The 13759-nt window shown below is 38.9% G+C and overlaps 1 protein-coding gene across 2 annotated transcripts in view; it reads left to right on the top strand.

Moving 5' to 3' along the window:
* The window catches only part of gabrg3 (gamma-aminobutyric acid type A receptor subunit gamma3), a 77705-nt gene that overhangs the window by 26641 nt on the left and 37305 nt on the right, over window positions 1-13759 (top strand). For both annotated transcript variants that reach the window (XM_085397925.1, XM_085397924.1), the window contains exon 3: window positions 6843-6910. In XM_085397925.1, the coding sequence (XP_085254051.1) occupies window positions 6843-6910 (68 nt within the window). The remainder of the gene's footprint in view (window positions 1-6842; window positions 6911-13759) is intronic.

The following is a 13759-nucleotide window of genomic DNA, read 5'->3' as shown; positions in this document are numbered from 1 at the left end:
GGATTTGGTGGGTAGAGCCAAATTCCCTCAGAATAACACAGGAGGTCAGAAGAACTGATCAGTTTGACTATTTAAATAAACTCGGATGGTTACGAATGTTACATCCAGTGAAAGCAAAGATAATGAAAATGCATTTTCAGTGCTGTTTGTCATCGTTTGACAGTTCATGGAGACTAAAGCAGCAAAAGATAAAGAGAGGTGAGAAGTAACATGGACTTATAGATGAGTACCGTCCTGGCATTCCTTTGTCTTTTATTTTATTCAAATCCGTTCTCTTTGAATAGAGCTGACAGCCGAGCGCGGCCTGACAAGGACATTTCTAATTTTGTTTTACCACAGAAAGGCAAATATGCAGCTACGGTGACACGTTTTTGTTTGCCGTAAATATCACTGTCAGTGTGTCAAACACAGAGACGAGGTTGCAGTTTGTCTCCGCTCGTCACCGCCGGCTCATGTACAGACAGGGCCAGGCTCCAGTGCAAACCTGAAGCAAGATTAGCTAATGTCTCTATAGACCTGTTCATCATGCTCTGCCCACTCTAATGGCAAATAAATCTCACAACAGGCTTCCCTTCATTGGAGGAGCGTATAAATGTCTCCAAGTGCCCGTTCACCAGTGCACAACTGATCGCACACTTTTTAATGTGTTGGTATTTGATCTGAACAGTACAACATATTTAATGGAACCACAGATAGTATTCTCTGATGGCTGCATGGATAAATAACCTACACACTAATGCTAATTAATTTCTAGTTCATGCCATCTCTTTCCCTAAAGTTAATGAGCTGTCTCCATCTACTGATTGACTAGTCACAGCCTAACTGTTGCTAAGTGGTACTGTATGCAGGTGCTGAATTACAGCCTGCCACCCAATTATACTGTACATAATGAAGAAAGTAATGTAATGCAGCTTCACTGCCAAAGATACACATCTTCAATGAGACATAATTAAATACTGAACTAGATTTTGTTTGTAGTCTCTTACAGCCCACTCAGTTCGATCTATTCTTGCTGGAGTGGAAGACAAGAAAAACTTTCCATTTATGCTCAATTCTGTGTGTATAATGATATGAGTGGCAGACTTTGTGAATGTCTCTTATTTCAAAACTGTGGTTTCTTCATTTCTGGGAGAACTAGCCGTTTCTTGATAAGGCAAGACTGACAGACTTGTCGCTTGCGCCTACTGGTTATGCAAAATCAGAAAAATTGCCAGAAGAATCTCCGCCGATGAGTCGTGAAGCAAGGTTTTAGAATTGGAAAATTTTTAAGTTGTACAAATGCTGATTCACCTGTTTGTGTCATGATATGCAAGGGTAGATTGTGTGAAGAGAAAGAGGTGGAACCAAATGCAGACAACGGAGAGGTGGAAGCCTTTAGAATAGAATAGAATTCAACTTTATTGTCATTGCACATGCACAGGTACAGGGCAATGTTTTCTTTATTGTTGGCTGCACAAAATACTACAAAGCAAAAGGCAAGAGGAGACTGGGATGACTAATAAAAACATAAACTGCAGAAAGCTAAACACAGAAAACCAATACTTGATAACCTGAGACCTGGATGGAACCTTTGACTTGACAAGACAAGACAAGACAGCTGATATGACGAGACAAAGGGGAAACTCAAAACACGGGACGCGAGACTGTTAAAGTAAAACAGGAACCAAGAGATGTGCACAAAAATGCAGACTTGACATTGTGACATATGGAAGAGACACAACTGGGAAACAGATGAATAAACATAAAGACAGAACCAAACCTACACTGGAGACATGACCCACTAAACATGGGAGGCCCATTTATGACCTGTCATTTTATTTGCCATTAGAATATTTTAAATTTCATAACTATTTCCTGCCATGAATTTGTGAATATATTTCTTTTCATGCAGGAATTGGCCTGTTAGTCTGGCTAATGGTTTCCAGGATTATGGAAAATTGCCTGAAAATATGTATGTTTTTTTTTAAAACATTAGAATCATTGATTTGGTTGTAATTTGGTGGTAATTATTCCATAATTAGGCATCTCGTTTTGGCTCGTTTTTGTAGTCACACAAGGGAAAATAGTGGCACAACCAAAATTGTGATGGTGTGCATTGCCTTTGAAATGGTTATTCCAAAGACATGCACCTGGTCTGCAACCACACAGACTTATGCTTTTCTCTGATCACACATAGTTTTATCAAAGTTTTAAAATAAGTCTAAGTATGACATTTACAAGGTCACCTACAATTATCCAGCCTGTAGTCCATGTTCAGATTTTTCTGGATGATACACTTTTAAAAACATATTAAAAGACAATTAAAGCTGAAAATAGGATATTTTTATAGAAACAGATCTCAATTCGCTAGGATGGTGAACCCCAGCAAATCGAAGAGAGTATGTATTGCATGTCTGTCAGTGACAAAGCTCTGCTGCAATGACTGCCTCCTTACCGCCGCTCCTTGATTGAATTTAAACAAAGAACTTACAGATCGAAATTTTTAAGGTCAGCTGTGATTCTTTTTTAAAACGAACTTGCATTGAGCTACAAAAACTATGAAGCTACATCTCCTTCACTGAAACATTTCAGAGGGTTGTATTTGTAATTCTGCAAAAACTCTGGTACATGTTCTTTTTCATTTTTGTGTATAATGTGTCCTTTTTATTATGTAGCTGATTGTCTTGATTTTTATGTTTTCTTCTTTTATTTTTTTTATTTTTGTTAACCCATTTTACACTGATCTATGAATCATTCAAGCATAAAAAAGGCGCCTAAAAGGAATGAAACACTGTTAATCCCACATAACATAACAAACAAGTATGAACCAATTCTAAAAATGTACCTTTAGGGACTTTGTTACAAGCAGTATGTCACAAAAAATAGTTTTCTAATTTCTTTAGCTGAATCATTGAAAAATGCCAAAGATAATGCAGCTCGACAGGCATAAAACATATTTTCTTGGACTAACAAGGTGATTCTCAAAGAGCTATTAGCTCAAAACTTGGCCTGTCTCAGCATGGTGTGCAGCGTGTCCTTTAAAAATAAATAAAGGAACTGGACAAGTAGAGGACAAAAGCAGAAGTAGCAGGCCTAAAAAATTATCTAAAGCAGATGAACAGTATCTGAAAGTCATGTCCTTAAGAAATAGGAAAGATAACAGCAGAGACCTGACACAGGAGCTGAGAGAAGCATTTGGACCTTCAGTTGATCTGAAGACATATCGGCTGTCAACGAGTCATTCTTAGGGAAACAGCGAAAAAAGGCTGTGGTATGCCAAGTTACACAAGAACTGGACTGAAATCAGTGACAACAGGTTTGATGAAGTGAAGAATCCAAATGTGGAATTTATGGTTCAGACAGCTCAGGCTGTGTGAAGAGTAAAAGTGGTCAGACAGTAAGCACAGTATTGAATCTTTCATACATTACAAATATTAGAAGCACAAACAGAGAACCAATATTCTTTTATAAAATATAACAATCATTTTAGTTGCTAAATGGCTCGAGACATTTGAGGGTTTAATTTGTAATCAAAATGCTCACTTGCCCTTTGAAAACCTCGACCTCCACATACTTTTCATTGCACAGTATGACATCACTACTTCCTGTTGAACTTTTTAGGTCAGTGATTCATGCTGATCCATTTAAGCATAAGAAAAGCACAGTTACACAGCAGTATACCTTTATATAATGATAGATGTACTATGACTCACGTGTGCAATCAAAAGAAGGGGAAATTTTGGGGTCACTTTAAGTCATTGTTTTTCTGCTTGTTTGACCCTTGTCTCCATCTCTGTTGACTGTTATAAAATACTGAGAGTGTGACTCTTCCTTATTTGAAGACTGACCTCATGATGAGTTTTTTGTTTTGAAAAAGAAAATTGACCGGTGTTTCTCATGTATGCGTGCTGTTCAGGAGCGATTAGCACAGGTGAGGAAACGAGCAGCACGAGTGTGTTGCTGCCCAACTATCAGGGTTAATTGTGTCCAATTACTTTGTTGCCTGGGCGGTCGCTCTGCTGCCAGCACGTATCCTGTTGCAGTCACTGACATAATCATCTGACAGCTTCCACACACTTCACCTGTAGGAGTGTAAGTACTTGCAGCCTGGCCTATGTGGTGGTGGTGGTGTTAAAAAAAAGTTATGATGAGAGGTTTTGGACAAATATTCCAGATATTTTTACATTTTACCTCAGATCAATTTAGTTTGCTCACCAGGTGTTGTGCCATTATGAATATAGTGGCCTTGAAAAGCTGCCTCAGCGGGAGCTCTCCAGAAATGTTCTCTCATGTGCCATCTGTTAGCATGTGAAGCGAATGCTGGAAGGGAGACTGGCAGGTGTAAAAAATTCTCGCTGTGCATTTAATTGGCTGAGACATGAAGACTCTAAAGACAGGTAATGTAAAATGATGGAAGAGCTCTTTGCTATGCAAATGTGAACACTCGTGGCAGCAGTGTGTCACAGCTGTCACTTAGCTGTTAAAGCTTGAGGTTTAAATGACACTTTTACACCTGTCCGTGAAATGACCGAGAGCAGCAGAGGCGGGGAAAGCCAGGGGTGTCCCTCCATGAATAAGGCAGGCTGGTGTAAATTAATTAAAGAAAAGAAGAAAGGAAGTCCTTTAAGTTGTTGTGTTTGGAATGTGTGTATCGATGTATATTGATGGTGGTTGCAAAAAAATGAAGACTGAGGCAACTTCCTGGTGTGAAAATTGTTGGCTCAGTGTGTTACAGCCATAATTACCAGATTGTACAGATGCAGCCAATCTCATCTTATTTGAAAGCCTAGCATGTATTTAGTAAGTTATCAGTTGCTGTATACATATCACCTAATACGAGCCCTTCTAGGTGGCTTGGTGGATCCATAGATCAATCAAATATTAGACTGGATGTAAATTTTGGAAAACAAGAAGCAAATACAAACACCACCCACTGAACACTGGACGTGGGATAGACGTGCATTGGGTTCATCAGTCCATGACCAATTCTGGACATCTATACAATGTCCAAACTAGGTCCACAAATTGGACGTCCAAGGATGACCCAACTTGGAGGTCAATATGATGTTCAACATTTGAACTTTGGACTGGGTATTTTGTGGTTTATTCATTTAAATTAATCAACTTATTTGTTTTTAACCAGGTCAAACTGTAATTTATCAAAATGTGTTGAAATAAGTTTAAAAGAACATTTGCATTATATATGGTTCATTTTTTACAGTTATCCTGTTTTATTGTGAAGAATGAATGAAGATTGTGGTTGTGATCAGTAGCTAGACTGAGAGAAGTTGCGACAAAAAGTATGAGAGTTAGTCCAGTTCATACACAAACACTTGCACAATCTGCTAGATAGTCTTTGTCGATATAGCCATTGTGCAAACTTCCTGTGAGAAGCTGGGGACATTTCTGCTCCAAATTCACCGTGCAGCTGCTCACTTTTGTTTTAGCATCAAGAGCCCGCACCAACCATCCACTGATTATGGACCATCACTCTGCATTCCTTTACACATAACTGTTTCCCATGTTTCCAGGGGGTGGGGAACAGGTCCTCCACCCTCTGGAAACATGGGACTACAGAGCCCCTAGAAGCAGTATAAAAGTGCCATCTAAAATGAGCCTAAGTTTGACATTGAAATAATTTCTGTCATTAATCCAACATCTCTTTGCACAGTGGGCGGATGTTTTAAGCTTTGTTTACATATAGTGTATACTCTTTGCAGGCCACAGTCACTGACATGCTGTGGTTACATAGATAACCCTCATCATGTGTAATATTAATCATATTATATAATATTATATTAATGATTTCCTTAAGTTGAGAAACATTTTATGTTACCTGTGAATTAAGGTCACCACAGTCACACAAACACAAGTCTTTTAAGCCTATTTTCCATTAGTACCTACTATTTTTTGAAGCCATTTTTCCCATTGCCGGGTTTCAAAAATGGCGGTTTTGATTTTCATGAAGGAGACACTCTCATGACTCATTAAGAGATGCTACTGACCAGCCAATCGGTGGCATGCAGTCTGACAACGCCACATTTTAGTACCTGTTCGGATCGCTTGGAACTAAAAAAGTACCTGGTACCAGGTACCTAATGGAAAAACCTGAAAACTGTGGTGAACCGTGTCGAGTCAATCTAAGTAGGTCACTGGTATATAAATAGCAACAAACTGTGTTCAGGAATATTGTGAAGGTAAAACTGTGTGACGTGTCTCCTCAAGTCTGTGGTTAAATAATTATATTATGCTGTGATTAGATTAGTAGCTTACAAACTAACCGTTTTGCTCTGTTAGCTTCTTGCTACCTGTGCTGATGACCTCATGTCAGATTTTGGCATTTTTAATTTGTTTTGTCATTTACTACCTTCATATGATATAGAAACATCAGTCCACATCCACTGGTCCAGTCAGAGATGGAGGCTCCAATGGTTTATCACTTAATTGCATTTAGCTGGTGTCTCGGGTGTAATTCAGCTCACGATTAGCTGGCGAGGGTGAAAACCTGCAGGGAAAAGTGGGACCAAGACCCAGTGGACTACTTCTGATTTTCCTCTGATATTCTACATGGAGTTGTCTTTGTCTGAAATTAAAGTGTAATTCTGCGCTGCACTGTGGTGCAGTCTGTGGCCCGTTGGTGAAAACGCAGCATAATTGCTGCATTAAAGATTTTTAACAACCAGAACTTCCAGAGGGTTGCTTCTCTCAGCAGCTGCTCATTCTTTAAATAATTCTGAACAGTAAATTTTCATTAATGCATCTTCGCTCTGCTTCTCTTTGATTTACAAAGAGGCAGGTATGGTTTTTAAATGTCTCAATCAGCACTGATTTTCTTTACCCTTTTTCTTCTGTTTCCCCTGCAGTTAAACCAACTGTCATTGACGTTGATATATACGTGAACAGTATCGGGCCAGTTTCTTCAATAAATATGGTAAGTCAGCCCTTTCTCCATTAATCTACATGAAATTATATGTACATGTGGGTTTATGAGGAATACACAGTGCACAGGTTGAAAGGTGAGAGTGTCTCAGCAGCTGATTCAAACTTTTGGATGTCAGCGACTGACACTTGAACTAATTCAGAACAGTTTACCTGTCTGTGTGCAGATAAAGATATTTTAGGTCCATCCTAACACAAATATGTTTACCTGTTTTTGGTACTCACCATTTATAAGATAATTTCACTGGAACATCTTATACAACATGGCCAAAATTCATTATGAATTTTGAATGATATTAATATTTATCTCTGAGAGTTTGTTTTTTTTTTTCTCCTAATGGATCTGTCGGGCATAATAGAGAGTGGATATTCCTAATATGGTCATCTCAGGGCATGGCAGTGCTGCGAGTACATAAGCTCCAGTCACCTGCTGGTTTGCAGGGGACAGCCAATCAGATAAACGCTACCTTAAAGGGAGACAGCTTGTTTCAGACACAGAGTCCCTGATAAAGTAAATGAGGATTATTTTGAGCTGTGCTCATACAAAGCTGTGCGGTGCGCTCGGGAAATGAGCGTAATAGGTCTAATTCTCCTGCTGGTACCAAAACAAATGCAGAACAACATCTTTATCTTTCATCTTAAAGCATCACCACTTCATTTATCTGTCAAATCTGTTTCCATAACTTATTATTTAGCAGTTACTTACTTAACAGTTATTTACTAACTGTTATCTTTTCAAGCAGCGACATATGAATATATGTAACTTTCCACTTTGATGATTTTAATGTACAAACATATCTAATCAGTATATAATAGTATTTTAGCATTTAGTGCAGTATTTAGCACTTTTCCCCCCCTCTGTTGTGCAGTATAAGGGTTATATTTTATTTTAACATGTTGGCTTTAAAATTTAATCTGACATTTATTCCAAAACTTGCATAAATAAATGTAACACTTCTTATAGTTTAAATTCTCTCCTTACATTTCTGCATGTATTATGCACAGCATAATTCTGCTTAAAGCATAGCCTTGCTCGTTATCTTTTATGTTTCCTCCAATCCTCAATATAAAAGAAGAAAAGAAAGAAAAAGTACAAGGACAACATACAAATATCACAAGAAATCAGCACAGAAAAATGAAAATGAAATAAATAAATAAAACCTCATCTCCCAAAGGCTGAGGAGCCTGCAGCATGAGAGGCTTAAATGCTGTCAAATCAGAGGGATGAGATCAGTTTGGATGTAGGAAGAGGAGGAAAGCATACAAATTGTTAAGAGAGGTGAGAGATGGGCACTTTTAACACACTTAGAGTGTATGTGAAGAATGAGGGAGGGGCTTCTGAAGAAGATAGAGAGAGGACTGATGGTCTGATAAGCTGAGGGATGTGAGTTGCTTAGTCCAAAAAGGAAGAACTGCTGAGCCAAACAAAAAACAGGATCATTTCTGTTTGTGTGGCATTAAGTCTGTAAAATAAGAGAAGTAAGTGAGGACAAAGGTAAGGCCTGCAATGCTTCATCATAAAATCCATCGTTTGGTTAATTACTGTAGTTTTTTTCTAATGCCAGTATGACATACTATTACTGCTGTTACTGGTTTAGTCAGGTGTGTTAGGCTGTCTGTTCACAGATTGACACTGAAATAAGGAATTTTAGTTCTTCATCTTTGTTACTGTTCTTTAAGCAGCATTAGCAAAACCTTGAGGAAAAAATTATTTAAATTGTGATGCTCACAAAGCATTCATGCAAGAGATTTTATGTGGTTTGTAAACTTTCACAGCCCTGGTCTCAGAGCTTCTGCTTCCATTGTGCCATAATGGCCCCTTTAAAAAATGTGTTACCTCTATTTAGTCTTTTGGAGGCTCACCTCTTCGCCATATTTCCTCCTCCTTTGGTGTTTCAGCAGTCTGCTGCTCTCCAGTCCTGATTGTAAAAGGAATGCAGTCAGCACGTGCCAATCAATAAATCCATCCAAATCTCTCATTTTTGATAACATGATATGATTAACACATAATCTATCAATTTCTTTATACACTGATTCAGCCAATTGCTTGAACGCATTGGCATATATGAGATTGCAGAAAAGCAAATTATCGATCTTTTGCTGCCTAAACAGTCATCAAAGTTTGCTATTTGATGCCAACACTACGGGTTGCCAGCTATAGGCTAATATTTAATACAGCAAAATATGTCAATCAATCAGCATTTTATTTACTGCTTCACAACCACATCACTTCCTTTTTTATTAACTTTCCCCCTTTTAATGTTGTATTAAGTGCTTTAACAATCAGTCTCCTTTTTATGTATTTTCATGAGCTTTGTCTATCTCTGACTTATTTCACACAAACTACTCTTTGCTCTCTTGTTAAATGTAAATAAATATTGATTTATTTCATTAATAAAGAAGGGACAAGGAATATAACCCAGTAGATAAATAGGGTAGGGCAGCACGGTGGCACGGTGGTTAGCACTGTTGCCGCACAGCAAGAAGGTCCTGAGTTCAATTCTAACATCAGGCCGGGGTCTTTCTGTGTGGAGTTTGCATGTTCTCCCCGTGTCTGCGTGGGTTCCCTCCGGGTACTCCGGCTTCCTCCCACCGTCCAAAGACATGCAGTTTGTGGGGATAGGTTAATTGGATAACCCAAATTGTCACTAGGTGTGAATGTGCAAATGAATGTGAGTGCGAATGGTTGTTTGTCCCTGTGTGTTAGCCTTGCGACAGACTGGCGACCTGTCCAGGGTGTACCCCGCCTCTCGCCCTATGACAGCTGGGATAGGCTCCAGCGCCCCCCGCGACCCTGAAAAGGATAAGCGGAAGTGAATGGATGGATGGATGGAGATAAATATGGTCTTCTTTACGAGCACGGTTAGTTCCGTTACACCTCAGATGAGCCTGGGGACATTTTGTGCCACTCCATTTTCTTTTTTTGTTTTCATGCTGTTTTGGTTGTGCTGAATAAATATAGATAATTTTTTCCAGGTGATTTGTTTTTTTGTTTTTTGTTTTTCATTTTAGAATTGTTGCCTCAGTTCCTTAAATTAGCTTAAAATAGCTAAGCTATGCAAAAACGGCCAAATTTTATCCTAAAGCCCAAAAATGCCCCATTGAAAATTATCAATCATGATCCCACATTTATTTTGACATTAACTAATGCGTTCCTTTATGTTCAGATTTTATTTTGGACTACTTGCCTTCAATTTTTAATTTTTATTTTTTCCACCTTTTACCGTTCAAAGCATGCACATTTCACACTTTTTCTATTTTCTGCAAGAGTGCCTTGCTACTAAAGTGTGTGTGTGTGTGTGTGTGTGTGTGTGTGTGTGTGTGTGTGTGTGTGTGTGTGTGTGTGTGTGTGTGTGTGTGTGTGTGTGTGTGTGTGTGTGTGTGTGTGAGAGAGAGAGAGAGAGATGTTCACCTTCAAGTTTTTTCTCTTAGAAGGTGACGCTCGGGTTTATAAAATAATTCAATAACAGTAAATGATCAGTAACCTGTCAGAGCTTTAAAGATCTCTTAGCAGCAAGAACCAAAACAAAATTTGACAGTGTTTTGCACTGCACCCATGCTTAAAGTATGGTCAGTAGTGCAAGAGCTGTCAGTTTGGAGATTGCAAGACTTTGCAGCACACAGGAGGCTCTGGAAATGCTTGTGCAAAATATTTGTGAAGGTGATGCCTCATCCTCCTCTGAGGACTGAAGCTGACATGGAGGAGGCCTCAGTGGTAGAAACAGACCATCTAGAATCCAACTCTGACTCATCTGAAGGTGAAAGTGGAGAGGAGTTGAAGCAGTGACAGGATGGACTTCTCCATCTCCATATTTTGGTCCTCTACAAAAACTACAACACTCTGCTACATGCCAGCAGGAAGAGGTTAAACCCGGGACCAACACACCATGCCACCAGCTATGCACTGCTGCTGATGGATGAAATCCTGCAGCAAATTGTGGCCATGACAAACCTGCTTGGGAAAGACTAAATACTATGTTTATGAAACTACTGTGATAGAACCATATCCAGTATTGTCTCGGCTATAGCCTAAACCAGGCCCAGATGTACTCAAAGCTAAATGCTAGTGTTAGCTCGCTTCAGTTTTCTAAAACAAGCACGTGTCTTTAGTTATTCTGGGTGGTTAAACCATCTCATGTGTAACATACATGTGTAAGCTGTTCCACCCATCCATTATCAACTTTTCTGCTGGCTGTCAGTTCAACAGTCTTCACACACCCACACACAGTTTTTCCAAAGTCTAATCAGCAAAATTAGGCAAAAACACCTCTGTGGTTGCACCATGGGTTAGCCGCGGGCTTTAACCTTGTCATCACTGTTGCCACTTGAGTGACTTTGTCACAGATGATGAATGTACAGACGCTTTTAGTCACTTTATTTCACAAAAAAAAAAAGAGGAAAGAAAAAAAGATTTCGTTGTAGCTGCAGACATCAGCGTTTTCCTCAAACCTGATACAGCTCTCGAGCTTTGCTGTTGGTGCAAACTGAAAGCTACTTTTTGTCACAGTGTCTGGAAGAGGAAAGTGCAGTGCTTGCACAGACCTGTGTGACCCAGAAGAAAAGCAGGAAATAAATTAGATCTGCTTGTGTTCAGATACAAACCAAATCCTCCTGTCAGAGGAGAATCATTGTGACATGCTTACTTGTTCCTGTATTGATCCATTTTGTCATGCTGAATGTTTCACTGTTGCTTTGATGTTCTGGCTTCAGTAAATGAAAAGCAAGCCTTGAAGTTTATATTTGGGATATTTGAGACAGTGGGAGAAATATCTTTTGACCCTGTGCTTAATTTGTGAGTATGCTTAACTAACAAAGAAATGAACAGTTTCTAAAGTTTATGGTTCTTTCATTTTATTGGCGAGAGAAAGAATGTCAACCACAAATCCAGAAAAATGTATTTCATAAAACTTAAAAATTCATTTACAAATAAATATTTGATTCTGAAACAAAATATGATTTATTACCTAGTGGAGAAACTCCTGTTGGTAAGCCTTTTCTTGTAGTTGGTCACCAGGGTTGCATACATCTTGGGAGAGAATTTGGCTCACTCCCCTTTACAGAAACTCTCTAAATCATTCAAGTTTCTTGGCTTCCGCTTGGCAACTGAGGTCTGGAGACTTGCTAGGCAACTCCATGACCTTAATTTACTTCTTCTTTAGCCACTCCTTTATAAATTTGGTGGTATGTTTTGTGTGATTGTGATGATGGCAAATCTATCCACAACCAATTTTCAGTCTTCTGGCTGAGTGAAGGAGGTTCTCGTCCAAGATTTTCCAGTACATGGCCCTGTCCATTGGTCTCCCCAATGCAGTGAAGACGCCCTGTTTCCTTATCAAACACAACAGCCCCAAACCTAATGTTTCCATTTCCTCCCAACACAGTGGGTCAAGTTGACGCCAAACAGCTTGAATACAAAGCTGTGCGGTGCGCTCATTTTCTTTTGCGCCTTCTTTTGCACTGCAGCATTTCACTCAATTACAGCATACTTTGTTACCAGCGATGTTTTTGGTGACTGCAGTCTCAACTGCTGTGTAGTGTTGGGCTGATCAACTGCCTTTTATCTTCACCCAAAGAGGCAAGATCTTTGACGGAGTTGCAGACCGAAGGTAACTGATGGTTACATTATTTGGAAATAGGAGAAATATAAAATGACCAACAGTTATCACCTTCTTGTCAGTCTTCTTGCAGATGGTCTTGTAGCCCATGTGCAGGTCTGCAATCTTGTTCCTGATGTGAGGCAGTCTTTGGGCTTTTTCCAGGTGGTGGAGAAGTTTGAATGGAAGAAATTGATTCTATGGACAGGTGTCGTACATGCAGATAATGAAATGATCAGGAGCATCTATAATTAATTGACTGATTGAGAGCCAGAATTCTGACTGGGTTGTCGGAGATCAAATACTTTCTCTCAACTCAATGACATGCAAAAGTTGCATAAAATTTCTCAATTTTTATTTTTGGATCTTTGGATTCTTTGTAAGTGAGCAAATGCACAAATTTAGCAAGGGATCAAATAAGTATTTAATTTGTAAATATGTAATTTGTCCTTGAATCAGCTTTACTGCTTATAAAGTGCTCTATAGGCTGTAAAGCACCGTCTCTGCTGTGCAACCAGCTTACAGTATTGTAAATCGTATAGTCACAGAGCAGTTCATGTGGTCACATCAGTTGTCATACTTGTATTGGTTCTAATTACAATGCAACGTTTATTTCAGGGTGCCATGACTTCTCCAAGAGACAGGTGGTGATTAATTCCTTTCTGAAGAAACTCAGCAGACCGTTTTCACATGTCAAAGACTTTTCTGCACACCTGTGGTGACATTTTTAACAATGGCCCGATTAGTGTTCATTTGTTCCCTTATACATTATGCCTAGTCCTGTGACGAAAAGCTGGCAGCGCCTACGTAGAACTCGTGAAGTCGAAGTACTGCCGGAGACAAAATGAAACCCTTCATTCTGAATCTCAAACATTCATACTGAGATGCTAACGTTCTTCCATTCAAGCATAGTTTGTGCGTATCTGTATCTGCGTTCAGAGGTTTGCCAACCAAAGTCACTCCTGTCAAAGCAAGCAGCACAATTTTATTTCTTCACGCATGAATCCAGCAAGCACAGATTAAAAGACATTGTCCAAGTTGTATAGATTTGAACTTTATTATTATTTTTCCAGTTAACGCTTATTTTTATTCTTAAAATGAAGTCTATGAGAAATTAGTCAACCAGAATTTTACAAGAGGTCAATTTGGTCAATTTGAAAAACTGTCTTTGAAGATTATTTATCTTACAACAATCCCTAAATTTGATCAATGTATTTCTATTTTGGAAAGACTTTATGCTTAATGCT

This window comes from Rhamphochromis longiceps, linkage group LG23 (assembly GCF_057381845.1).
Source record: "Rhamphochromis longiceps isolate RC_006_pf linkage group LG23, R_longiceps_female_GT1.1, whole genome shotgun sequence".
NCBI lineage: Eukaryota > Metazoa > Chordata > Actinopteri > Cichliformes > Cichlidae > Rhamphochromis > Rhamphochromis longiceps.
This window is presented reverse-complemented; position numbering and strand designations above follow the sequence as displayed.